The 27,351-nt window shown below is 56.5% G+C and overlaps 2 protein-coding genes across 6 annotated transcripts in view; both read right to left on the bottom strand.

Annotated features, from left to right (window-relative positions):
* Nucleotides 1–1,101: 1,101 nt before the first annotated feature.
* On the bottom strand, nt 1,102–4,401 carry PABPN1L (PABPN1 like, cytoplasmic). The gene is made up of 6 exons (XM_070398923.1): nt 4,198–4,401; nt 3,615–3,760; nt 3,287–3,371; nt 2,430–2,536; nt 2,243–2,332; nt 1,102–1,174 (listed from the first exon to the last, which is right to left on the bottom strand). Exons 1-6 carry the CDS (start codon nt 4,399–4,401, stop codon nt 1,102–1,104), a joined length of 705 nt encoding a protein of 234 aa, XP_070255024.1.
* Nucleotides 4,402–6,934: 2,533 nt separating this feature from the next.
* The window catches only part of CBFA2T3 (CBFA2/RUNX1 partner transcriptional co-repressor 3), a 94,470-nt gene continuing 74,053 nt past the window's right edge, over nt 6,935–27,351 (bottom strand). For all 5 annotated transcript variants that reach the window (XM_070399041.1, XM_070399039.1, XM_070399044.1 and 2 more), the window contains 8 exons: nt 27,157–27,246; nt 22,225–22,406; nt 21,341–21,561; nt 17,459–17,544; nt 16,733–16,931; nt 16,128–16,196; nt 14,476–14,666; nt 6,935–13,240 (listed from right to left, as the gene is read on the bottom strand). In XM_070399041.1, the coding sequence (XP_070255142.1) occupies nt 12,950–13,240; nt 14,476–14,666; nt 16,128–16,196; nt 16,733–16,931; nt 17,459–17,544; nt 21,341–21,561; nt 22,225–22,406; nt 27,157–27,246 (1,329 nt within the window). In that variant the 3' untranslated portion in view covers nt 6,935–12,949. The remainder of the gene's footprint in view (nt 13,241–14,475; nt 14,667–16,127; nt 16,197–16,732; nt 16,932–17,458; nt 17,545–21,340; nt 21,562–22,224; nt 22,407–27,156; nt 27,247–27,351) is intronic.

Below are 27,351 nucleotides of genomic sequence, written 5' to 3'. Positions count from 1 at the left end.
CAGTTTTCTAATCCATTCATCTACTGATGGGCACTTAGGCTGTTTCCAGATCTTAGCTATGGTGAATTGTGCTGCTATGAACATCTGGGTACATATATCCTTTCTGATTGGTGTTTCTGGTTTCTTGGGATATATTCCTAGAAGTGGGATCACAGGGTCAAATGGGAGTTCCATTTCCAATTTTTTGAGGAACCTCCATACTGCCTTCCATAGTGGCTGCACCAGTCTGCATTCCCACCAGCAGGAGTGCACAGTGTTTCTAGTGGCTTGAGGGCTGGACGGGGTTAGGCTCATTGTGGCCCTCGAGTCAAAAAGTTTGCCCACCCCTGGACTAGACAAAAGGTATTTCCTACCTTTCATAGCACGCAAGGATAGGTAGTTTTTATGGCATGAAAGTGAATGATGTTGGGAGAGTCTTTCAGGAAAGATACTTCAAAGGGGGGTTCACATGACAGATGGAGTCCTTTGTCATCTCCCTTCTTCCTGCCTAAAAGTTGAATGTGATGGCTGGAGCTCATCCCTTAAGGACAGGGAGCAAAAAGCTAGCAGGAGCCTGGGTCTTTGCTGACATACCAGCTCTGAGCTACTTGCATTCAGCAATTTTTTATGTAAAAAAAGAAAAGAAAAACCCTTGTTGAGGCCATTGCTATTTGGGTTTTTCTGTATTTACAGCCAACCAACTCATAAATGTTTTCTACATTAGGGAGTTTTCACACACATTGTTAGGTTGCATTCCCATTTTAAGTGTGAGGAAACCAAGGTCGGAAGTAATGTGCGAGTCTTTGTTCTGCCAGTAGGACTGTCAGATGGCAGTTTCACGTTATCTTTTTGCATCTTTATACAGGAGGTGGCCTGTTGAGAGCCACTTGCCTGGCTTTCCTCTGCCACCCCAGGGCTGAGCCTCTCGGTTGCAGGTCCTAGTCAGCCCTTGGCTGTTGTTCCAGATGATTTCTTCAGCTGAAGTTCACTGCCAGCAGTCAGTCTTCCCTCGGGCATCAGTGCCTCTCCCTTTCCGTCCTTCTGGCCCAGACCAGACAGGGGCAAGGGAAACCGTGTGTCCGGGCTTTCTCCAGGCACAGCCACTCCAGTCTGCTCAGTGGCTCACTGCTCAGAGCCCATGGCAGCCACGTCCAGGAGCGCTTTCCATCCTTCTTCCACCTTAGCCTGCTCAGGCCTGCAGTCCACAGGAAAGGAGGGACCCCTGGGCTCACTCTGTCCTCTAAGTGGCCACACAGAAAGGATCAAGAAAATGCATCTAAAGAGGAACTGCTTGGGGTAGAAGACTGTCAGCAGGACATTAACAGAAAAGCCAACACGCATGATGAGGGTATCAAGACCAACGCAGACTCCCCCTGCTGAGGCCTAAGGTGCTGAGCAGGCAGGAGCTGGTGTCATCTGCCAGGTGCTACAGAACTGCAGCTCGGGAACCACCTCTGGTGGCATGCCTCACCTGCAGCCCCATGCTCATGGTCCTGACCACGCTCAGAAATTCCTCGACCAAGCCTGGCTCTGCCCTGAGCTGCTGGGTGACCTTGGCACGGTTCCTGACACTCAGACCTTCCACCCACCTTTTCACTGGAGGGGGAAGGGACTTCAAACAATAGAAATGTACTCTCACAGTTCTGGAGGCCAGAGTCAAGTCAAGGTGTTAGAGTGCGTCCTTCTGGCCATCCTGAGGGAGGATCCGTTCCAGGCTCCTCTCCAGCTTCTGGTGGCTGCCAGTGATCCTCTGGGCTTCCTGGGTTTCTTTGCTGGAAGCTCACAGGTGGTGTGCACAGGCCCCAGAGCCCACCAGACCCTCGTGGCATCCCGGGCACGGCGCCTCCCAAGGCATCAGACCCTAATCTTGTTCACCACTTTCTCAAGATCCCCACTTAGTTCTAAACTGTCCGGACACAGCTGTGGCCACTTGATGAGTCCCTGTTTAGCCAACATCTCTCCCTTCATGAGGTGAGATCCAGTTTGGGAGGGGTGCCTCCCCAGTGCCACATGCAAGACAAACCCTTTGGGGTCTGGGGTGCCTCCACCCCTTCCTTGCTGCCCAGCAGGTGTGCCAAGAGATGCTGGGAGATGGAGAAGGGTCAGGTTGGGCAGTGTGTCAACCTCTCTGTGTGTCAGCCTCCCTCTGCCTGCATTCCTGGCACCTCAGGGGTTAATGGCTTAATGTAGAGAAGCTCAGAGCGAGCCCATGCACCCCAGTGCCCCCACCTCAAGGTGCCCTGGTGACTCATGGGGCTCATACACTTTGATGACCCGGCCCTGGAAGATGCTCTCGTTCAGCCCCACAGCAGCCTGGGCTGAGTTCTCAGTAGCAAACTCGATGTAGGCATAGCTGGGGTGAAATGAGGGCTGGTGAGGGCCAGCCCAGGCCACCCATGCCGGGCAGTTCCCTGGGGTGCCCAGCCCCCTCCTCACAGCCCTGTACCGACCCTTTGGGGTGTCCAGAAAACTTGTTGCACAGGATGGTGACCTGCTGGACCTCCCCACAGATGTTGAAATAGGCCTCCAGCTCCTCAGCAGTGACCTCATAGTCCACCTGATACAGGCACGGCCCGGTGAGGGCGCTGTTGCAGAGGCCTCCCCCTTGGGGGTCTCCCCCCTGAGCCTCCCCCTTCTGGCCCCCCTGCCGCATGTTTTCTTGGTAGAGAGGGGTTGACTGGAGCCCAGGGTAGGGGAGTTGGCCCAGGCCTCTGCCCCCACCCCTGTTGGAGGTGGACTGGGGAACGAGATGAACACCCTCATGTGTTAGGCAACACCCCCATGTTTATTTGGCCTGTGCAGAGTGTATGGCTTTATAAAGTGGAGTTTGCTGCCAATGATTGGTCAACTGGGAGATTTCATGTGGAAATCCTGACTCCCACTCACGTTGGAGAATCAGAACACTCGACCACACAGGCCCACAGGCCCTTCCCACCTCTTTAGACCCACCACCCTCTAGTTTCTTCCCTCAGGCCTGTGTGGCTTTGAGTTTGCCCCCATACATGTCCCTTCCTTATTTTTTAAAATATGTTTTTATTGATTTTAGAGGAAGAGAGAGAATAGAAACATCGATGAGAGAAACATCATCAATTGGCTGCCTCCTGCACGCCCCCTACTGGGGATCAAGCCTGCAATCCGGGCATGTGCCCTGACCAGAAATGGAACCTCTTGGTGCATGGGTCCATGTTCAACCACTGAGCCACACTGGCTGGGCCGAGTCCCTTCCTTTAATCCTCACAGCCAGGAGGGAGAAGCAGACCGAAGTGGCCCCTAAAAAGACCCCATCTCACTCCCCTTCTGCTCTCACGTTGCCCACATAGATGGATCTGTGGTCCATTTCCACCTTCTCAGGGACCCCAGAGCAGGACAGGGGTGGGCTGGGCTCTGGGCAGCTGCTAAGGGCAGACACCTCATGTTTATGGCTCACTTCTCACTCCTGGGGAGAGGGCCCCCCTAGGCCTGTTCTAGAAGGACTTACTGTCATCTGCTGGGCCAACACTCCTTGTAAGCTGGCCCTTTCTCAGCAGCAGCTCACAGCCCACCCTGGTTTACAGAGGAGAAGGGGGCTCAGAGCTGCAAGCCCAAGGACTCCGGGGCCTGCCCACCCACCCAGGGAAGGGGTCCACCTGGCCCACTGGCTCCTACCTGTCTCAGGACTCAGTCGCTGCTGGGCCAGCACAGACCTAGCTGCCTCCTCTTTTCCGACCTGGCCTTGCGCCCTGGGCAGCTCTGGCCCCTGGGCCTGCTCCATGGCCCACAGCTTCAGTTTGATGGCCTCCAGCTTCCTGGTTGCAAATAGCCCAGGCTGAGCCCCAAGGCAGGGCACCCCAGGCTCCTCTTGAGGGAGAGCAGAGGGAGGCAGGCCTGACCCCAGTGGTCCTAAGGGTTGGTGACCCATCAGGAACATGCTGGGGGCTTCTCCAAGAGGAATGGGAAGGCCATGAGGACCTGGGCCACAGAGAAGCTCCTGTAATCCTCCCCCAACAGACAAAGGCCCCTTCAGGCCAGACAGGTTGCCCTGCTCCCTCCAGCCTGTGCAGGGATGGGCATCCCCACTACCCTCTTCTAGGCAAGGGATAGTGGCCTCTCACCCCCGAGGTCAGAGCTGCGGTAGTTCATCTCCTGCCCCCACCACCTGCCCCCATACACAGGGTGCCCAAGGTCCCCGGCCAGCCTCTACCTGATGCTCCAGGCAGCTGTGCTCCACGAAGCTGTTACCTGGTCTGGTACTGAGTACTCAGCCAGGTCCTCCCTGTCCAATAGAAACAGGGGGAAGCCTGTATCTTCCTCATCGTCCTCCACTTTCCCACCCTCTGGCCTCAGAGGGGTCTTCTCGGTCCAGCTCCAGACCCCCCAGCCTTGGGCCTCGGGGTCCGAGGAAACCCTTTGGAGCCAGGCCTCGGTGGGGGGTGGAAAGAGCATGTCTACAGAAAGGCCCGATGGGTGAGGATGAAGTGAAGGGCAGGGCAGGCAAGGCCTCCAATGCTCACTTCCACACCAGCACCTACTGGCGCCCTCCTTGGGTTTTAGGCCCCTCCTGGCCAGCTGCTCCCACTAAGCACCTAAAAGGCCTCCAGCTGCAGCCAAACTCCAGACTGGCTTCTGGGCCCTGAGGAGTCAAAGGCCATGGACACCGGGCCGTCTGCTTCTTACTCACTGGGCAGGCATCTCTAGGACTCTCCAGCTGGCGAGAGGAGTGCAGCTGAGGCAGAGTCCAGGGGAGCCTCCCCTATGTCAGCTCAGCCAGGCTTCAAGGCCTGAGCCACGGGCAATGACAACCCAGGAAGCTCACTGGAGTCGCCAGTCCACATACCTTGATCAGTGTTATACTTCCAGTGGTAGGCCCTGTTACGGCACAGACATGAACAAATTATCCAAGTGCACAGAAGGAGGAAGGATGGTATAGGATTCAGAGCAACCTTCCTGGAGGAGGTGGCATTTGAGCCACATTTGATGGACTGGGTCAGGGAGAGCTGGGGCCAAGGACGGCCTGGGCAGAGGGAACAGCTTGAGCAAAGGCCTGGAGGGGTGAGGACAGGGTGGTTGCCCAGGGGTCAGAGGTCTACCTCTGTCCCTTTTCACTCATCCATCCATCCATTCCCCATGGGCCCTTCCTTCCCCCACTCCATTTCTGGACCAGCTTTTAGGTGGGAGCTACATAAACGAAGCCAGAATCCTGCTCTGGCTATAGGACACAATGGTTGAATTATGTGCAGATCAGGCAATGGATCTTGGGCACCTGAAGGCAATTTATAAAGCTTGCTTCTTCTGCCTCTACCGCTCCTCACTGCTGTCCATGGAGGGCAGCTGCAGGCCCGTGTCCCTGTGTGCCCTGGTCTCCTCCATCTGTCCTCGCCTGGCTCAGCGTTGGTGGAGCTACTGTTGTGGCTTTTCTGTCCTCCTGGCATTTTTATGGGGGGCCTTCTAGTGTGTTTGCCTACTCCAGGGCATAACTAGTAGGTCCAAGTTTGGCTAATTGGGGTCTCTTCCCTGGGAATTTGGAATTGGAGGGAGAGTTGCAGGCCACAGTAGACCTGGACTGTGAGCTTGGAGCTGGAGTAGCATTCCTCCCCCGGGGTGTGGGGGGCGGTGGGGGCTGCAGGTGTGAGGGGATGAGACATTGTCCTGGAAGTGGGGACACTTGTGGCTCCCGCCCCAGCCCTGGGAAGCGTGGGCCCCTGCCTCTTTGTCTGACTTCCCCTTCCCTTTACCCGGTTCTGTTCTCACTGCCATTGAGGCTGAGCTGAAAACTGCATGGTGTCCCCTTGGTCCCCGAAGAAGGTGGTCTCCAGGCAGATTCTCATGGCCCCAGGCTGTGGTCCTGTATGCGCTGGCCTCCCAGCTCAAATGCAGGTCTTTGACTCTCCCCTTTTTCCGTCCCCACATTTACATGTGCACGACTCTAGGGGGCACTATTGCCACTGTACTACTTCCAGGGAGCCTCCTGATTGTCCCTCCTCCTTGTGGCCACTGTGCCTGGACCTCGCCTGATGTCTGTCCCGTATAAATGACACATGCCCAGGTCTCTCCTGACAGGCCACAGTGCCTCAAGGCAGCATCCAAGTCTGCACTGAGGACAGGACTGGCTGGACAGGAATGGAAGTGCAGCCACAGCCTGTCTTTCTTCCCTAACACGAGGCAGTTGGTCCCCTCCCTCCTGTGGGCCTAAGACCCCATGGAGGGCCTCTGGTCAGGGCCCTTCCCTCTACCTCCACGTGGGAGGCAGGACATCGCGGTGCTGTGTCCAAGCCGAGAGCCGCTGGACTCAGGCCCGGGCCCGGCAGCCTCCCTCTGAGCTCAGCCTCTGCAATGGAAAAACGTTGTCATCCCACTCTATGCTGAGATTGCTGACACACCAGGCCCAGCTGGGGCTCCCGCCAGCCGCCTGGCGTGGGGACAGCCTCGCCTCCACACTGGCCTTTCCAATGATGCCTTTCAAAATACACCATGTTCCAAACCTGGTCCTGAGTATTAATAACATCCCTCCCCCAGGGGCTGCCTGTGAACCAGGAGTGCTGAGTACTGGGCGCCCGACTCTGGATGGGACCTGCCCCAGGAACTGGGGCACCATGGCTGACACTCTGGCTCCTTAGGATCAAGGTGTCCCTTCCCTTAGTGTCCATGCTCAGGGTCTTATGGGAGGTGCCTGGCACTGCCACAGGCAGTGGGGCTCGGGGCCCATGAAGCCATGGGTGTCATTTGGGGTCCAAGGTCATCCAGATCACCTTGAGGAAGCAACCTCTGAAAGTTCACCATACAGGAGGCTGGGGGTGGACTGAGCAGGGGTCTGCCCGAGTCCCATACACACTCCAACGTACGCCACATGGTTGTTCACTTGCTTGGGCAGGACCTTGTCTCTCTTGCTTGGAACCTAGAAAGCCCCCAACACATTTGGTGAATAATGTGTGAAACAGGACAGCCCAAGTCGCCGTGAACTCAAGGAGAGGCAGAGCCGTGATGGCAAATGTTGGCTTTATTACACGACACAGAGGTAACTGATGTGACCTGAATTATAACGTCTTACAGTGTCCAGGTCAAACAGAGTACATCAGAGGACACGCGACAGGGACGGCATGCCACGGATCCTACACAGCGCGAGGAAAACCCGTTACAGGAAAACGACCCAACACTCACTGTCCAACTCCTTTTGGGGAATTTAAAAAATAAAAAGAGAAGAGGAAGTGGAAAATCAATGTGTTCCCCATGAGGTGTGTGAGGCTGTGCCCTAGTCCCATTTCCACGCCCAAACCCCTCGGCCTTCGAAGGATGCAGTGGATGAGCCGACAGCTGGCCTGGCTGGGCCCTGTTCAGGTTGGGAGCAAGGGCACCCAGTGCCTTCATTCTAATATTTAAAAACCAGGCCCCAGTTTGAGTCCTAACATTGCATTACTGCTACAAGGGGTCTGTGGGGTGGCACTCCAGGGGCCAGCCAAATTGAAACAAAAGGAACAGAAGCATGCAAGATAGTGTTTTCTGGAACTTTGGGGGACCATTATAGGTTGCTGTCACAGGCATCCAGCTCCCCCAGGCCTTATCCACGAGGTGTCCAGAGAGCAGACAGGTCCTCAGAGTCCAGCTTCTGCACCCCTTCTGCTTTCCTGCTCTCCCTCCTCTCCTGCCATCAGAGCCATAATCCAGGACCTTGATCACAGCCCCATTTTTGGAAACTGCTCCATGTGGCATGGGGGCCTGTGGAAATGGGCTGATGGGGCTGGGGAGAGCTGGGCAGGGGGCCCCTACTGGGCCCCTAGGTTCCCAGGCACACCTCCCACCATTAGCCAAACTCAGCCTGGGCAGGGCCTGTTCCTGCATCATTCAGAGCTCCGAAGAGCTAATTTCCAGCTGTCCAGGACCCCAGCATGGAAGATGGGGATGGGAGTGGGGCAGTGTGACCATGAACACCCGGGAGAAGAGGGGCTCCAGGAGCTGCTGTTGGGAGGGAGGTCAGTGTTGGGTTCTTTCTTCCCCTCCTTTCCTTGGGACAGTGACCCCTGGAGACATTGTAGACCAGGCTACCATGTCAGGGTGCAGCCCAAGCTACAATGTTAGGGTGTAGCCCAGGCTACAATGCCAGGGTTTTGACAGGTAATGTGCTCACCCTGACTGGTGGCTCTGGTCACAGGGTCCCTGAGCATGTATATGGGCCACTTCCCAACTCACACTCCTGGCCCATGGCCACCACAATTTCCAGGTGGGCCCAGACTGGCCAGAGCTGTTGCTAGGACATTGGTCCAGTCTGCCCGTAATGCCTGTCACAGAACTTTATCTGTCTCTGGAGCAGGTCTGGACCTCCCTACAGATGTGAGAAAGCTCAGGTCATGGGAGGAGGATCCAAAGCACCCTCGAGCTTTGGAACATGAAGGGGGTTGGTGGTGCTACTAATGGGTTCAGTGGCTGCAGAGGTGGATGGATTGAGATATGATTTGTATGGGTTAGATTGGAGGAGGGGTGGATAGAAACATGCATAGGGATGAATGGTGGAGAGACAAGCGGATGGGTAAAAGGATGAATGGGGGAGGATGGGATCAAGTGATGGTTGGGATATAGTAATGGATGGATAGATGGATGGATGAGTAGGTGGATGGATGAATGGATGGATGAATGGATAGATGGGCGGATAGATGGATGGGTGGTCATATGAATAGATGGGTGAGTCAGTGGGTGGATGGGTGAATGGATAGCCAGACACATGACTGGTCTGGACAAAAGGATGAATTGATGAAAAGAGAGAATCAATAAGTAACTGTAGATGGACTGAGGGGATGGGCAGAATGATGGCTGGACATGAAAGCTAGAGTGGGCTGGGATAGGCAAGATGGGTAGACGACAGAGACAAGGCTTTGGTGTCATTTTGAGGATATATTTGGAAAAACTGGCAAACAGGAGAAAGTTAGGGCCTGAGCCGATCCCTCTCCACCATGTCACTGGGATAAAACCAAAACCAACACCTTCCTGCCCCTTTCCTGTCCATCTCCCTCTTCCATTGAACCTCTTGGGGCCTTGATGAGTGACCCCATTTGCCAAGCCCACAGGAGAGCCCCCTCCTGGGAGGCTGCTTCTCTTGTCCCACAGCTCTAACCCTCCTGGGCCCCTGAGGCTCCAGCTTTTCTCTTTGCCCCTGGTCCTGGCTCCCCTGTGTCCTGGTGAGCCTGGGGATGGAGCCCTCCCTATTCAGATGAGCTCTGGGGTATGCCAGCCTGTCCATGCATGTAATGGGAGGCACTGGTCTTTGCCAACAGAATACCCCCCAGACACCACCTGGGATGGTGACACATCCTGAGAGAAAGACCAGCCTGGGTCCAGGACAGGATGGAAAATAAGGAGATGAGAGGAGGGGATGGAAATGTTGAGGGTCACACACCAGGGTACTTTCCACATGGGGGTGAAGGAGAGAGGCCCGGTGTGGGCACACATCCTGCTGTCCCTCGCCTGTGGGCTGTGGGCTCTGGCTGCCGCCTTCCTGTCATAGTTTTGGCCTCAGGAGGTAAAGCTGCCATTTTGGTTTGGAGGGAAGGAGGCTCTTCGAGAGCTGCACCTCCCCGAGTTTTGGGTCACCTGAGTGGTGGTGGCCTGCGGAGAGGAGACCCTGGCAGCCACACCCCTGACCAAAGCTCAGGAGGTACCAGGGCAGAACAGCCCCTGAGCAGACAGCAGGAGGCTAGATCCCCTCGTTGCACAAGAAAGGCAGTGCTCCAGGTGCAGACACAGGTGCTGCATGGACACTCATGTTTAGCGCCTCTAGTCCAAGTCCTAATGCAAAAGCTCTGACCCCCCAACCCCAAGCTATTGATGCCATACTTGGTTGTGAGGTCTTTGGCCACAGGGGCCTCAGCACAGCGATAGACAGAAACACCAGCTCTCTGAGCATGGAAGGGAGCGCCAGCACCTTCCTCACAACTCCCTGGGCAGGAGGAGTGGGAGGAGCTGCCTACTGGGCTGACACAGTCATTGCCAGCTCAGCACCCTCCTGCCCACTCTGGGCCTGGCTTCCTCATGGCAACCCCCATCCCACTTTGCTGCCATCCCCTGATCGTGAGGATGCTCTAGGCCCGCAGGGGCTCTGCCCTGGGCCTATGGCCAGCCGCTCATGCTAGGTTTCTGCAGCCCCGCCAGGGGTGGCTTCTTGGACTATGGGATCTGGATGTGAGAACCACATCAGGAAACCTTTTGTAGATGGCCTGAGGGCACCCTCCTCCCGATTGCTGGGGTGGGAGGGGCTGTCCCACCTCAAGCCCTCAGCCCGTGGATCAGACCTGGAGGTTGGTCTGACCTGGACGTTGCCAGCTGACCAACATGCCAGTGTCCCTGGCAAACCTGCTTGTCCCCAAAGCGGGACCATGCAAGGGGAAGGGAAACAGAGGCCTTCAAGGCAAACCTGCGGGTCTCCAGGTGAGGGGCTTCTCCATCAGACCATCAGCCTCACCCCCAAGTCCAGACGGCAGGGACATGAGTGATTAGGGGCCTTCGCCCTCTTCTACCAGACCCCCAGCGTGCCCCGGGCAGACACTCTCCAGACACCCCGTTTAGCAGCAAACCTAGTGGGAACAGAGTCCAAAGCGCCCACCTCCAAGGGGAAGCAAACCCATGTCACTGCACATCCGCAGCTGCCGTTTCAATAGATGCGACACTTAGGAGAGAGAAGGACGGCAGGCTGGGAACACGACAGCAGCCTTCGCTGTCGTGAGAGCCCCAATCCCAAACTGGTCCTTGCTTTCCTGACATCCATGAAAGCAAACCTCTGAGAGTGTGACGGACCCACTCACCAGGCCTCGGAGATGGTGGCTGGGAGGGGGAGCTTTCTGGAGGATAAAGAGATCTATCTTGGAATTAGGTCTATTTCAGAATTAGGTTTTCACTGTCAGGTGTTGTTCGGGGTGGCACCTGGTCTGTGGCAACCAGATGAAATCCATCTTTTCAACACTCAAAGAATGAATTCTTACAACTCTGAAAAAGAGATAACAATAATCAAACCAACCCACTGCTCCCCGTAGAACCACAGTTCAGATTTCTTTGAAAATCGATTTCCTACACTTGACATACTTCTGCAGTTTCTCTTAATTTTTTTTTTATTTGGCAAACATCTCTTCTTTATTATCATCATGAATATCATTATTTGGACCTCTGCAAGGACTATATACATTCACATTAACGTACACTATTGACTTCTTGCCTCCTGGTGGGGCCCCCCAGGAACCCCGATTTCAGTAGCTGGTCACTCTCTGTATTGCACTCCAGTCCTGGGAACTTCTCACAGCGATGCAAGAAAATGCCAGATCATGGACCATGCTGCTGTTTGTTCTCCACTGAGTACAGGTGAGAATTCCTTACTCCTTTATTTCCTCCTTGAGATCACTTGAGGGAGTTGAGTGGGGAAGGGAGGACAGAGCTAGAGTGAGGGGACATCCCCACTGATGATCAGCTGGACAGAAACGTGAGGTTATACACAGCCGACTAAGTCTCCAGAAGGCGTGGAGAGGGCAGACTGTTCTTGTTTGGAGTTGTTTTTTTTTTTTTTCCTTCTTTTTTTTTTTTTCTGTAAAAATGTGAAGAAAGAAGAACAGGTTCAGGGGACACTGGTGGAGGGTGGCGATGGGGCAAAGACGAGTTGGGTGGGGCAGCACTGAGGAGGGGAGAAGAGGTAGAGGAGGAAAAACGGAGAAGCAGTCGTTATTGGCGCAGTTGCTGTCTCCTCGTGCTTTGAAAAGCACCCAAGAATCAACCCGAAAGATTGTCACAGTTTTGTTTCAGAATTATGCTCTCTCTGGGAAGGACACGTTAGCACTTTTTTTTCACAAGTGGAAGAAACGAAATATGATGAAAATTCACAGAGGGCGTGAGGACAGATGGAGGCATCTTCCCCTGCACACGTGTAGCGCATGGCTAGGCATGCCCGTGTGCACACGCAGACACACGCACGGCGGGTGGGGTGCTGAGGGCTCGAGACCCACCGCCCTGTGCCCAGCAAAGGCGTTGCCGTCTAGTCAAAAAGAAACAAAAGTCGCTTCTTGTTGGGCAAAACCCTCCAAACCCCAATATCCCAAACTCTAAAAACAGAATAAAAAGAAAAGACCAACATCTGTACAAACCCAAGAGTGGAGTAAAACAGTGAAAAAATACTTTGGCAGTGACAAATTTTGGATTTTGACTTCTCGTGTTTGCTTTTTGGATTTCCTTTGGAGCAGAGGTGTGTGCGGCATCCTTGGCTGGCTAGCTGGCAAGGTAGTTTACAGGTATGCTTCCTTTACTTTTTTAAAAAACTTTTTGGATCTCTACTTAAAGCCAAAGAGTTTGACATTAAAGGAAAAAAAAATCTGAAACCAAAAATGCTTCTTGGGTCAGAAACTGAAGTCTTTCTTACTATCTCCACCGAATCAGCCACATACCCTTGGGGTAGTTTCGGTGACGCAGAGGCTCAGATCTCCGGCTATAAAATAACAGTTTTCTTTTCCCCTTTTTAATTAGGAAGGGGGAACCCCCACAGTTTTCTTAGTCCATTTCTGAGTGGCTCTTTTGCCATAAAAATCCCCCAAAATTCTTCACTGAAAATATAAGCCACCAAACAACTAGTTTTTTTTTTTTTCCATTAAAGAGAAAGTGTGTGAAAGTCATAAGGACAGGAAAAAAAAAAGGAGGGGGAGAGGGAGAAGGAGAGGTAGAGAGAGGGAGCGGGAGGGAGCGGGAGAGAAGGGCAGTGGACGAGCTGGCAGAGCTCCAGCCGGTCCCTCCGTGGTCTAAAGCCGGGGGAGGGTCTGAGGATGCTTGAAGAGGTTGTCGCGTGAGATCGTCAGGTAGCTGAGGAAGTTGCGTTGAATGCATTTTTTGTTGGTTCTGTGTTTTCTTTTGGAGAGAAGCAGTAGCAGCAGTGACTCCAATGGTCGGGCTCCCAGGGCCGGGCGAAGTGTCCGGCAGCTGGGGCTCGGCGGGGTTGGTGGGCGCATGTCCGTGGGCCGAGCAGCGCGTCTAGGAGGGGTCAGCGGGGTGCGGCGTCCAGTGGGCCAGGGGAGCCAGGGCGAGAGGGCCCCGTGGAGCCAGCTTCACTGGGGCTGGCAGCACCCGTGGGCAGGCAGGGGCCCAGGCTGGTGGTGGCGTCGGGCTGTCCTGGCACCGGGTCGGCCACCACGGCTGAGGGGCCCTGCAGGCTCTGGCCGCACACGTGGTGGTGCTTCTCCCAGTCCTTGTGCTGGCAGAAGGAGCCGCAGTAGCGTGCTGCGTTGCAGCCGCTGCACGTCTCGCTGGCCTTGCGCCCACAGTTCCAGCAGCTCTGGATTGGGTGGAGGAGATGGTCAGGGCTGGGCCACTCCAAATCCCCGAAGTCCCCAGCCCAGCTGCAGAATGGGGAAACCCATTGTTCTCACTCTTTCTGGCTATCCATTCACCCTCTACACAAATGGGCTTGGACCCAGCCAGGGTGTGAAGTGAGACCCCATAGTGCTGCAGCTTGTGGTGACCGTTGGCAAACATGGCCCCTTGGGTGGGGCATTTTGGGGGAATGGGCTCGCACGACTACATTGCACACCTTTAGCCCACCCAGAGAGGTTCATGCTGGGCTTACAGGACCACAGGGTCCTCACGAGGGCAGGGAGCCACTACCCCTTCCCTCTCTTCCAGGCAGCCCTCCTGCCCCACCGGGGCTCCAACACAGAATGTAGGGGCCCCAGAAGAACAAAGATGGCCACGCTCCAACGTGGGGTGCATGGCAGGCCTGCCTCGGTCACATCCTTCCCCGACCATTGGGCTCCCCTACCAGCCGGCCATGTGCGTAAAAGGTGGGCAGGGACACTGGGGCAGGCCCAGGTTATGTGACAGAGAAGCAAACCTGCCATGGGGACAGGCCCAGGTGCCCATTTAACCTCCAAAGCCTCTTGGGCCCCAGCAGCTCCTGCTGTCCCTGGCTCACTCTGGCTCGGCCACTTCAGTCTCCTGCAGTCCTCACTCTGCCAGCTGTGCCTGGCCCCCATCTGGCCTTTGTCCCTGCTGCTCCCTCCTGGGATGACACTGTTCTCTGATTCCTACATGCTGGCTCACTTCCTCCAGGACTGCTCAGATGTCACTGCGAGGGGGCCCTGACTGACACCCCACCCCCCTTCCCACACAGGTCCATAGCTGGAAATGCTGCAGGCTTCACATCAAACACCAGCATGATAATAACCTCACACCCTCCTGCGTGTGCACATGTGCCGGGAGCTGAGGAGGTGCTTTAGATGCCACCTGGGGTCTTTACATCCTCCTCTTGCCTCCTGCTTCACAGGTTAGTGAGCATGAGCTCCGGTGTCTGCAAGCCTGGCTGCAGATCAAGGCCCTGCCACTTCCCTGGGCAAGCTACCCTCCCCCCCCCGCCCCCAGAGCCCTCAGTTTCATCTGTACAATGGGGACACCCACAGGACCCTTCTCACCAGGCTGTGTGGGGTCAAGAGTCCCTGAGAGCTCATGGGGATGCCAAGACGGCGCAACAGCCCTGGACCTGGACTCGGGGTGGGGTGTGGGGTGGGCACCTACCTCACTGGAGTCCTCCTGCTGGTTGACGACAGTGAGGGCATCCTCCGAGGCCTGCCGCCTGGCCTCGGCCAGGGCCCGCTCCATCTTGGCGCGCTCTGTGCTGATGAGCTCGTGGGCCTTCCGTTCGGCATCTGACACAGCTTTCTGCAACTCAGACATTGCCTGCCGCTTCACCTCATTCACCGCCTCCTCTGCAAAGGACATGTGGCCATGGTCACATGGGCCGGCCTACCCAGGTCTCCTGGGCCTCCCGCTCGTAACCCTGGGGGCCGGGCTTGTGCATAAGGACCACATGCATCCCTGCATCGTGTGCAAGCATGGCCATGGAGCAAATCTCCAAGCTCATCTCCAGCAGTGTTCTCAACTCCAGCAGCAGTGACAGATTTGATGCAGGGGGCCTGGGGAGGGCCCTAGAATCTGCATTCCCAACAAGTTCCAAGTGCTGCTACTGCTGGTCTTGGCACCCACTTTGAGAACCACAGCTGTATTGTTCTGCCCCACAGACAGCCTGCCTTCCCCTGTGGCCTGTCTGGATGCAATCCAGGGAATGCCTGGTCTAGGGCTCTGCATTGTTATTTCCCCCCCAGACCCTGTGATCTCCCTCACATTTACCACCTCTGCCTGTTCATGTCTGAGGAGTCAGTGCATTGTTCGTACTGTGGCCAGAGCGTCTGCTCAGATGGCACCCTGCCCTCTGACACTGGGAACAATACAGACCCCTCTGCCCCCACTAAGCCAACACTAAGGCCTTTCAGCCCTGCCTCAGTTTACCTGGCAGTGCTGTTCTTGCAGCATGGTGTGAAGGAGGCTGGGGTGGGATATAAGGGGCAGAGATGGCCCTTGAGCCTTCTGTTCCAAGTGTTTGCACACTGTGTGCTGAGCTGCTGGCAATGCCAACTGCAGCCACCTGTCCCCATGTCACCACCCGAGCGCCACATCGTTGTCACCAAGGGTCCCATGAGGCCCTGCTGTGGGCCAGAGGGAGGTGAAGGGCACAGCCAAGGGAAATGAGGACCCGCCTCTCCCCGTCCAGGCCGCCCTCCTGCCTCGACCTGGGCGGCTGCTGCTGCCTGGCCCCTTAGCCTCCAACTCTGAGCTGGGACCCCCCACTCTGCTTTCAAAATCCTGAGCCTGCCTCCCTCTAAATCATACTCTACACTGAATCTACCCCACGAATCCAAACATGTCGGGATCCTGCCTCTTCTCTGCACTGCCACCACCCTTGAGCCCGCCTCTCTCGCTGCCCACAGGCTCTAGCTCCTGCCCAGCCTCTCCCCAAAGTCTGTTCCCACGATGCAATGAATGTCCCCCGCAGCATTCCCGTTGCCATGCTCAACACTACGCCCAGATTCCAGCTCTAAGGGCCTGTCTCGTATGTGTGTGTGTCTGTGCACACTCGTGTGCATGTTGGGCCTGAGGCCCTGCTTGTTTCACTGAGCATGGTGTTCCCTGGCAGGTGAGGGTGGCAATCGTCCTACCCTGGATACGAAATGCACCGTGACCCCTCCATAAGCCCCATCTGTGAAGCTCTGTGAACTTCGCCCTGAGTTTGGGGCCAGGCGAGCCCCCTACCAGAAGCTCCTTGCAGAGAGGGCAAGAGAGTCTAGTCTAGGCCTGCAGGCCCCAGCTTCCACCCCGCTGCCCCCACTCACCAGCCTTCCTCCAGATCTCCTCGGGCATGTAGCTGGAAAGGGTCCTAGGCATGAACTCCCGGTGCACGTCTGAAACACAGGGGCCGGTGTCACACACAGGACGGGGCCACAGGGCCATGTGTGAGTGTGTTCTTGGCGGGGGTCTGAGGCACTCATGGGTAGAAACACGGTATCAGTTGCTGGGCTGGGGGCAGGGCAACGTCATGGAGAGGGATGCTCTGGACCTGACTGGGAGCTGGGCCCATCCTGAGCCCCTCTTGGTTCCCATGGCCATCACCCAGGGGATGAGTGGAGCCCACAGGACTCTGAGTCCGGGCTTCCTAGTGGGTCCAGGGCTCTGCGTTGTTCTCTCCCCCACACTCGCTACTTCTGCCTGCTCAGTGTGTTGAGCCACTGGGATTTGAGTCTGCTTCCTAGTGAGTCAGGCAGTGTCTTTGTACCTCTTTTCCCAGTGAAACTGTTTTGGGTGGTATTATATTGTAGTCTGTATGCGGGCCCTGCTGCCCACGGTCCCGGGCACCCCCCTCATGCGCCCTGCAGCCCCTGCACCACCCGTGCTGCTCTCTCCGCCACTCCCTCTGTCCCCTCCCAGCCCCAGCACGCACCTAGCTGAGACCCCTCTGCTCCTGTCGAGCTGCTGAGGGGCCGGGCGGTGGTGGTCGAGGGGCCCTTCTTGGTGTCCTCAGCATCGCTGTAGCGCCGGACCCAGTGGTTGAGCTCCTCGCGGTCAGCCTCCTGGCACCGGCGCAGCACGGTGAGTGACCGCCGCGTCTTCTCGGCCATGTCCATGATGCAGTTCAGGAGCTGTGGGCGGTGGGCAGGCGGGGCGGCCTAAGCATGCAGGGCCCTTTTCCCACACTCCTGGGCCTTGGCCAGGCCACTGTCCATGAGGTTTGGCCATGAGGGGCAGGGGCTTAAGTCTTTGTATGGGGCCCTCCTTGCAAACCTTAAGGTACAGTCTGCTCCATGGAGCAGATGTGGCCAGCACCTCTGGGACCACACCTTCTGCCTAGCTTTTCCCCTAAAAGGGAGCAGGGCCAAGGATGAACCTGGAAATGGTGTTGAAGAGGTCCCACCCCTACACCAAGTGACCTTCTGGAGACTCTGCAGGGGCAGAGGAGGGAAGGTTCTGAGGGGCGGACCGGGCAGTGGAGGGTGGGCTGAGATGGGAGTTCCCCTTACCCCCATGCTCCCAGGGCCCACTCTCCCCAAGGCCTTGCCCCATGCCCCCCAGGTGGGCATAGAGCAAAGGGGAGCCCGCCCGAGCCCTGTCCCCACAGCCCCACTGGTTGGGCGGACTGTGGCACCTGTGCCCTGGCCTGGACACTCACATTGTTGAGGTGCTTCCACTCCTCAGCCCACTCGCGCTCAGTGAGCCTGTGGTCGATCACTTCCTCTGGCCGTGACCCATGGACCACTGCAGGAGGAGAGGGGACACTCAGGCCCCACCCCATGCTCCCAGGCCCTACCCCACACTCCCCCAAGCTCCGCCCTGGGCTAGATCCTCCATAGGCTGTGCCCACCCGGGTAAGATGGGGAGGGTGAAGAAAGGAACAGGCCTGGCCTCTACTGAAGGCTTGCGAGTAAAAGACCCATGTCCTCAATCCTTGCTCTGGCTTTGGCCACCCTTCCCCTACCTCACTACCTACAAAACCCATTGTTCTCACTCTTTCTGCCCTCTGCTGTCAACCAAGCCAGACTCAGACTTCACTTCTGGGGTCCCACCACTGCTCAGAAGCTCTCAGGGCCTCCATGTGTCAACTGTCTGGCTCCAGCCAGGCTTTACCGGTTCCGCTCGGCCAGCTGGACTCCTATGCATGCGTCAAAGCCCAGGTTTCGAGCCCTTCCTCCTCAGTAGCTCTGGGCCCTCAGAATTTCTTAAGTTCCATGTGACCCAGCAAGTGCTCCAGCTTATCTGCTGGGTCTCAAGTGAACCAGTCCAACTGTGGTCTCTTGGGAGACAGGGGGCTCAGGAAGCCCGTCGTCCTGACGATCATTCCCTATGGGACCTGGGACCCTCATTTTCCCTCTCCAGGCCTCACTTTCCCTACCCCACCTATCTCAGAGGGCGTGAGAAGACTTTTAGGAGGCACATTGGTGGGGAGAGCCCAGGTACAAGCAGCTCTGCGCCAAGTGCTCTACACCTTTCATCCCTGCATTGACCTTGAAGGAGGCTCTGCTGTCATTTCCAATTTACAGAGAACTCAGAGAACTGAGAGAATGGAGGCTGCTTAAGGGGACGTGTTTGCCCAAGGTCACCCAAGGTCAGCCTGAGCAGAGCTGTGCCTTCAGCCACTGGCTGGTATGGCTCCAGGGACTGAAACAATTGTTGCCCCAATCAGAAACAGAACCATCGTGAGCTGTGAAATGAGCACAAGTGCAGCAGCACCTGTCCCCACGACAGCTCCTCTCACAGTTTCTGACCTACCCAGTGCTCTTGCCCCCACTGTTTTGGGTGCCTATGTTGAGTGATGCAGTGCCCATGAATGCTTTTGGGTTAAGGTCTCTCTATGTGGGCTTTCTTCAGCTCCTAAGGGTCTTCTGGACCCACAAACTCAAAATGCCTCTCCAAATTGCCGAAGGGGTGGGAGGTGGCAGCCACAATCTGCTGTCCACAGCCCTGCCCCGTTGCCCGCGGAGCCAGAGCTTTCACCAACGCCCCAACCAAAATAGTGGCTGAGATCTGCCCAACAGCTGGTGTCTATTTTTGCATTAGCAGAAGCGGGTGGGGATAGCACCTGCCTGACCCGGCCACAGGGAGCCAGACACTGTCACCTGTTGCCTGGGCCGGGGCCCTGAAAGCTTCTGCGGGGTGGGGGCGAGGAGACGGCCTTGTATGGAGTGAGGCCTCTGCTGACCCTGCCTCGGGGCCCCCTTTCGGTGTCCTGGGCCTCTATCTTAGAGGCTGCTGTTTCTAGGCTGTCCCCCAATACTCTGGGTAGGAGCTGGTCCTGTCCATCTCTTTGTCCCCCAGGGATGGTCAGTGGTTAGGCAGATGTGGCCAGAAGACTCTGGGCATGTCAGTTATGATCTCTGGACCTCAGTCTCCTCATCTGTGATATGGTGTGCTGACATATCACACATATATGAGAACACGTCATGGCCCCCTTTAAGAACGGAGTTAAGGATACAATGCAAGCAAGAGGTAGTGCTCCACCCTAGACTTTTTCCCACCGCAGTAGGTCCTCGGGTTACGTTGGAGATCCGTTCCCACAGCGCGACATAACGTGATTTTCGCCGTAAGTCGGAACTCACCTACATAAGCACCTACGTCGCTCACATGGAGCACATACACAGCAGGAAAGAAGTGAAACAGTAAAAAAAAAATTAAAAGAAAGATAACAGTTCCTGACCTTTACTTGTGGTAAATAAATAATAAACATAAAGCACATATGTACATACGTCGAAATGATGGAACTTTTTTTTTTAAATAAATACCGTAAATGGGAGACGGTGACGTAACCATGAAACGGCGTACGTCGAGTCCGACGTAACCCGAGGACTGCCTGTAATATCAATAACAGCTGGCCACACAGCCCCCACTTGCACTGGATTAACTCCCTCGGTCCTTACTCGACCCTGAGGGTGAGACTCCTGCTAGAGCTCGCCAACGGAGGAGGAAATGGAGCCACAGAGGTCATGTGACCTGCCCAAGGGTATATCACAGGGAGTCCTTGGAGCTCAGAGGAAAGGCAGTCCCGAGCCCTTGCGCTCACCATGAAACCCCTGCTCCTCCCAGTGCCCACGCTCTCATGAATTTGGTGTTTTGGTATTTGTTGTCATCTCGCTTCAAGAGCAGGATGGGCATGTGCGGTTGGTGGGCCCAGTGAGAGCTCTTGAGTCTTCGGGGGTGTCTGCTTTCCCTCAGGGTGCCCAGCCATGCCTGAGGGAATGCCTGGGAGGCAGGGGCTGCAGCTCCTGTGACATGGGGGCCCCACAAGCTAGAACTTCCCATAAACGGGTTCTCCTGGCTGGCCTGTGCACCCCAGGAAATAAGCAACTGGTCATTCAGTTGCCAAATATCGCTCTCGTATATGGTCTTTATCCAGGGCTCCTGGCTCACAGTTCCCAAACCCTTGGAGTTTCCTAAGCGTAGAGAGTGACACAGGTGTCTTTTCCTAATGTTAATGAGCTGACTTTAGAACAAGATGAGGGCTGGTTGCTCAGAGAGCCAACCATGGGATTAGAGGGCTGAACGTTTAGTCCACCCATGACCTCCGGGTGGGGAGAGGGGCTGGAGGTTGAATCAGTGATTTACTCCATCGTGCCTAGGCAACAAAGCCTCCGTAAAACCTCCAAAGAAGGTTTGGAGAGCTTCTGGGTGGACGAAACTCCTCACCCTTTCCCCATCCCTTGCCCTATGCATCTCTACCTGGCTGTTCCTGAGTTATAACCTTTTATAATAAACAGGTGATCTAGTAAGTAAACGTTTCTCTGAGTCTGTGAGCCATTCTAGTAAATTAACTGAACGCAGGGTGGGGGTTGTGGGAACCTCTGATTTATAGTCGGCTGGCCAGAAGCACAGGTGACAACCTGGACTTGTGACTGGCATCTGAAGGGGGTGTGCAGTCTTGTAGGACCGAACCCTTAGCCTATGGGACCTATGCTGTCTCCAGGTAGAATGTCAGAATTGAGTTCAATTGCAGGACACTAGGCTGTCATCCAAGGACTGCTTGATGTTGTGTGGGAAGCAGCTTCCATGTGGAAATTGGGTCCAGGAAGCTAATTTATTGCCCTCTCTCTGCCCCAGCTGCAGAGCCTGGTGGCCTCCCTTTTCTTGTCTCTATAACGAGATGACACACCTGTTCAGGGGCCAAGGGCAAATTGAGTGGCTCTAGGTCCCCCAGGCCCCATATCCGTCTGTGCTTGCCTCCGTCCAGTCAGGGCCCCAGGACAGGCACACTCACAATCATGCCCCCTGGGAGGGAAGGGACCTTTTAGACCCTGAGGGTGAGGATGTTGAACTGCCCCCCAGATGGAGGTCCGGGAAAGATGGCTCTCCCTCAGAAGCTTCCGGAACCCAGCCAGGGTGGGGAATCCCCTCTGTGCCCTGGGGCCAATACCCCATTCACATCATTTCTCTCCACCCATCTCCTCTGCGTCTTGACACATACACACAGTGGCTCTTGAATGCTCTCCCCACACACAGGTGCACGTGTGCTCCTACTAACATGCACACACATGCTAACCCCTGCCCCCAGAACACTGCTCACTGAGTTGCCGATGGCGCTCCCGAAGCTCCCGGGGGTCAGGGTGGCGATAGGAGTCACGGGAGTGGTGGGCCAAGGCCATGTCCTCGAGGCGGTAGTGTGGCGGCGTGGGGTGCGGCAGCCCATTGCTGGGGCTGAAGCGCTGGGCAGGGCTCAGGGTGCACGGCCGTTTGCTGAGGGGGTCAGGGTGCAGCGGGTCGCGGTCTGACCCATTCTCTTTGGTCCTGGCCAAGAGAGTGGGCAGGAGGTCAGTGGTCACAGAACCAGGAGCCGTGGATAGAAGTCCAAGCAGGAGAGGTGAGAGGGAGAGAGAGGTGGTGGGCACAGAGAGAAAGAGTAAGGGGGAGACAGGGAGAGATAAAACCAGTCCACTGGGGACCCAGCCTTGATTCCCGCTCCTGGTGTACCGGCTCTGGGGCCTAGTGATCATGAAGTCTGAACGTCTGTTGAGAGAACAAAGAGAGGGGGACACCCTCTCCTGGCAGCAGGACAAGCACCCATCTCTGTGACCCAGCAGTGAGGGCCAGCCCATGTGCCCGGGTACCTCAGGCTCCTGGGCACTTGGGGTCCACATCTAGCACCAAGGAAATCACCATGGAATTCCCTCCAGACTCCCCTCTGCCTATCCCCTTGTCCCCCCAGGGGGACATCTGAGTCCTCAGGAGACCTCCCCACAGCCTGGCAGGGCAGCCTCTCTGAGTCAGCCTGGGCAGTGGCCTTGCAGGTAGGGCTGAACTTGACCAGCTTGCTCACTTGCTGCGGGCAATAGCATTGACCCCAGTTCTCTCAGCACTGGAACGAGGGTGCCTGTTGAGCTGTGGCATCAGAGCCAAATGGTCCCTTCACTGTCTCCCCCTCCACCCCGGGCTGCAGACACCTCCAAGTACCTGTCAGGTGTCCTCCTCTTGCCGTTCTCATTGACTTCCAGCAGGAGCTCCGAGGAGTCAATGGGGGAAGAGGCGTTGGCATCCAGCAGGAGCTGCTCGTGCTGGGCCAGGTACTGGGCAGGGGTCTGCTTGGCCAGGCGGGCGCAGTGCAGGAGTTCACGCTGCAGCAAGGGCAGGTTTGCCTGTGGGGAGGACACAGGGTGGGCGTGGGCTCACTGACGATGGGGGTCAGGGCACAGGGTGCACAGCCTTGCTCTGATGCCAGGCCGGGAGGCTGACGGCCAGCCTCACTGTGTGACTTTGGGGGAGGCGCATGACCTCTCTGGGTATCAAGTTCCTCCACTACAACCTGAGTACGAGGGCAGGCAGGAAGGCTAGGTAAGAGTGTGCCCCACCCCCCAGGGAACACAGTGATCTGGGGTACAGGGGATCTGAGCCCAGATCCTGGTCTCCCAGGCTGGGGCTTCTCCACTTCACTGAGCTCCTTCCCACGGTGGCATCTGGAGAAGGTGAGGAGAGGACCATGACGGCTCCTTGCCTGTGCCCATGGAAGCAGGCACCCGATCACCCACTGTGTGGAGAAGGAAACTAGGGCTCTGAGCGAGGAAGTGGGCAGCCCTGCACACAGCTAACTATAGATGGAGGAGCTGGGAGCAGGACTCCAGCGTGTCTGCTCTGGACCCCCATACGTGCTGATGGGAAGCCCCTGCACAGCCTTGAACGAAGCTTGGCGTTTGGGCTACGCACATCAGTGTGCAGTAGCACTCTGAGCAGCCACATGTGTCACTGCCTGTGGCTGCACCACCCATGGTCCTTACAACCTTCAGGGATGGACATTGTGACTGGTCCCACATTTATGGGTAAGGACACTAGGGCACAGAGTGTGGAGTGATACGTGGGGATGCACAGGATTCAAATGCAGATCCTGCCTGTAGCAACTATGCTCTCCTGCCTGTGCCCTTGCCCTGGCTCTGGGGCCTCCCAGAATGCCCTGCCAGGTGGCCAACAGGCTCCTCATGTGCCTTCCAAAGAGACTTCCCAGAGCCACTGTGGTGAGTGGGGTTGTGGGGGAGGGGGTGGCAGGCTGGATGGAGGCCCAGCAGCAGGCCACTTGGGAGAGCCCGAGTTCTAAGTATTTGTAAATAATTACAATTCCCCAACTTTCTCATGGCGTTTCAAAGCTGCCACACAGCCTTCTCCTGCCTCTGCCTCCCCAGAACCCAGCAGCACACCCGGACCCAATCAAGCAGCCGATGCAGTTTTGTCAAGCAGCGCCGGCTGCCAGGTCTGTTTTTCTGTTTGGATAGCTGAACGCGGGCCAGCCCGCCATCTGGCGAACATGTTAGGAGCATGAGCTGGGGAAGGAGGTCCCGGGAGGTCTGAAGACGCCAAACATCCTCCTCTCCCTGGCTGGCCCCTCCTCTCCCTCGCAGCCTCCCTTTGGCCGGCCGGCAGGGCGGGACTGCACAGGCACCGGCTGGTCGCTGTTGGGGTGGTAGAAACATCTGGATTCTTGGCCCGCTGGGGCCAGCTGGGAGCCGGGACCACGGGTGGAGGCTGGCTGGGCGGGGCAGCCTCTTCCAGCTTCTGGAAAGCCCCAGCACTCAGCCATGCACAGCGTTGAGCTCAGGAAAGGGTGCAGGGGGCCCAGGGTCCTTGGGTGGGGGAACAGGGACCCCAGCCCAGAAGAAATGGGTAGAGACTGTGGAAGGCCATCACTGGCAGATCCCTCCAGGCAGCAGTTCCCATTGTGTCCCCAAAGGCCCAGGTGCCAGGGAGGCCTCACCACTTTGGTGCTGGACAGACTAAACTGGTGGCAAAGAATCTGGACCTGGACTCTACTGTCTGAATGAAGGTTCTGACGCTGCAGAAAAGCCTGGAACTGCCCTCTTCACAGATGGGGATTCTGTTTCAGAGGGAAATCAGTGTTTGCAAAAACAACCACAATAATGGTGTTAGTGGAGCTGACATCTTCCACAAACGGCATGCCCGTGGCCAGCCCCCTGCTTTGCTGTGTGACCTTGGGGAAGTCACTTAACTCCTTTGGCTTTTGTCTCATCGGCAACTGGAGCTGTGAACAGCACCTGCGCCTTCTGTCCTGGACGCAAAGGGCTCCTGGGAGCTTCTTATGAATTAACTCCTCCATGCCAACCCGTGAGGTGGCTGTCACATCCCCCGTGACGGGGAGAGGACTGAGGCCAGAGTCTTTCCGAAGCCCAGGGGTGGAGCTGGGGGTTGAGCCTGAGCTGCATTCTCAGCTAGAGTTCCTGCCTCTCTGCAGTACGATAGCTCCAAGGGCCCTGCCGTCAGGGTACTGCACGCTGCCCACACAGTGGGCCTAGTGCACCATCGTACCCCGAGAAGGTCACGGAGGAGGTGACACAGTGGGTCGGGCAGGGGGCACTCCTGCTGGGATCCCCCACAATGCTCTGGGTTTTAAAGGGGCCAAAGCTCCTACCACAAGGAGGATAGGGGCTGCTCTCCGGGCAGGACCATGGGGACAGGCCAGGGCCTTGTCAACAACCCCCGGAAACAGAACTGGCTGCCCCCCAGGAGCTGCATGTCAGTGAGAGGAATGGACTGTGTCCTTGACAGTCCTGTCAACTCAGGGCTCTGGGTGGGATCCCAGGCCCCTAGCGCTGAAGGCAGGTCGCTCACCCTATAGAAAGAGCAATCTAGGCACAGAAGCCCTAATAGCATAGGAGGGCTGCTGTGGACAGAGGGGAAACTGAGGCAGAGAGATACCTCAGCAGGCCGTGCTAGGCTGGGCATGTCCTGTCCAGCGCCTCATGGGGGTGTGTCAGGGAGGATGCTGGGGTGCAAGGCACAGTGGGCATTGGGCAAGGCCTGGCTGGGGAGAGCAGGGGACGCGGATGTTGGTCCTACCCCTGCTCCTCGGATAAACAAGGGCAGCTGACGCGGGCGGGCTGGACATCTGCTGTAAATATTTGATCCGACAGAATAAGCAGGCGCACTGTGTCCCCAAAGATGGGGAGTGGTGGAGTCAGCAGTAAGTTGAAAGGAGGAGAGAGAAGGGAAGGGCTCCTAATGAATTGCAAATGACTGCCAGATGGGCCCAAACCCCGCTCCATGCCAGCAGCCTCTTTGTCGCCAGCTTAGGAGTGTGAGCTCAGTGGGGTGTGGGCGGAAGGGCAGGAAGGAGAGAGGGAGAGAGGGTGTAGATGTGGGGCACAAAGTGGGGTCCCCTTGGCAAGGGACTGCAGGGAACAAGGTGTGGGTCTGGGACATACCCTGTAAAAGCAGGGGGTGTTTGGAGTCTGATGGATCCAGGTTCCAGCCTTGGCTCCATCTCTCCACCAGTGGGGGAGACCTCAGGGCCTCAGTTTCCCCACCTGTTAATCAGGAACTATGCCTGTGCCACCCCTCCTTACAGGGATCGTGGGGGCCAGCAGGGGCGGTGTTGAAGGTGTTGTGCAAAGCATGCCTTGTCTGCAAAACATTTTTAAGTCCCCAGATGACAAAAGTCAATTCTTCATGTGCATTGCTTCATGCAATCTTGCCAACAGCCTGAAAATGATTCCCACTTTACAGCTGCAGAAAATGAGGCATGGAGGGGCGAGCCAGCCTGGCCCAGGCCAACAGGGGCTCAGCTGCAGGGGCAGGGCTCAAACCTGGCAGTGTCTCGTCTGCTCTGTCCTACCCGGGCCCGGTCGTGCGGTGAGCAGGGCCCACTCTGGAAGCATCTCAGAGGCTGGGAAATGAGAGCCCCAGGGAACCCTGACTTCAGGAGGTGCACGGCAGCAAAGGGTCATGGGATTAAACACTTTTGGGAATTGTTTCCTCTTGGCCCTTCCGGGAGGGGGTGATCCTCGTTTAGGGGAGTGAAGACTCTGTTGTAACACGGTCTAGGCCTGTGCTTGTCCTTGTGGAAGTGTAGGTACTGACTCAGTGGGTCTGGGTCGAGCTCAGGAACTTGCATTGCTCATAAGCCCCTGGTGCTGCCACCAGATACCAGCTATTCCCGCTGAGAGGCCTGGTCCATTGTTTATCTTCCATGTTTGACCACACGACCTTTTTTTTTTTTTTTTTTTTTTACATCTGACAGCATTCATTTATCTATCCACCTTTCCACCAACATACCACCCACCATCTGTCTGTCCACCCACCTGTCCCTCCATCTGTCCTCTGTCCCTTCCCCCTCACTACCCCTCAAACATAGCAGGCACACCCTTCTCCAGAGCCTTTGCACATGCTTGGAAGGCTCTGTGCCCTGCTCTCCACCGGGGTCCCTCCCTCCCCTCCACAGCCCTCATCATTTGCCCCTTCCTGTGTCACACATCACAGAATTTATAGCTATTGCTGGTTGGCTGTCTCCCATCCCACCAGGCCATTGGCTCCAGAAGGGACTGTGTCTGCTGTGCTCACTGCTATCTCCCTGAGCCTTGCACAGTACCTGGCACATATAGGTGCTCAAAAAATAGCTGTACAGTAGACAAGTGCCTTTGGCCAATACTATATAATAAAAGGCTAATATGCAAATTGTCCCCTCAGGAGTTCGACCGGGAGTTCGTTCTCTTGCTATGACGTGTGCTGGCCACCAGGGGGCGGTGTGGAACATGCTGGGTGACCAGCTGCGGTGGCTGGGCACTGAGAGAGTGAGGGAAGGAGGAAGCAGGAGGCGGGGAGGCTGGGAGGCGGGGAACCTGATTGGCCCTGATTGCTGGCCAGGCCTAGGGACCCTACCCATGCACGAATTTTGTGCACCGGGCCTTTAGTAAATAATAATAGGACTGATTGGAGAGCTTTCTTACAGCACTGGGTTTGGTGGCCCACTAATCCGGTCTGGCAACTAGTCAGAGCTGTTCCCTGGGTACAGGATGGCTGAGCATGATGCCTGGTCAGAGCTGGCAGAGAATGAACTTGGGGCTCCTGGGGGAGGCCTTGGCACGAGGGAGCAGGGTTTGCTGTTACCTTCAGGAAAGGGATGACAAATGGGCGCAGTGGGAAGTTGGTGGCCTCCTGAAGCTTGGAATGAAACTCCTCAATGGTCAGTGTAGAGTTCTGAGGGGAGAAAACCACCACGCATCAGCCCAAGCCCCGTCCACCCAGCCCGAAGAGGGCAGGAGGCCCGAGGGCTGGGCACGACCCAGTATCCCTGCGTCCCCG

This window comes from Myotis yumanensis, unplaced genomic scaffold (assembly GCF_028538775.1).
Source record: "Myotis yumanensis isolate MYYU_CA2020_CCGP unplaced genomic scaffold, mMyoYum1.0.hap1 SCAF_18, whole genome shotgun sequence".
NCBI classification, from domain to species: Eukaryota; Metazoa; Chordata; class Mammalia; order Chiroptera; family Vespertilionidae; genus Myotis; species Myotis yumanensis.
The sequence above is the reverse complement of the archived record's forward strand: the minus strand, read 5'-3'. Positions and strand labels throughout refer to the sequence as shown.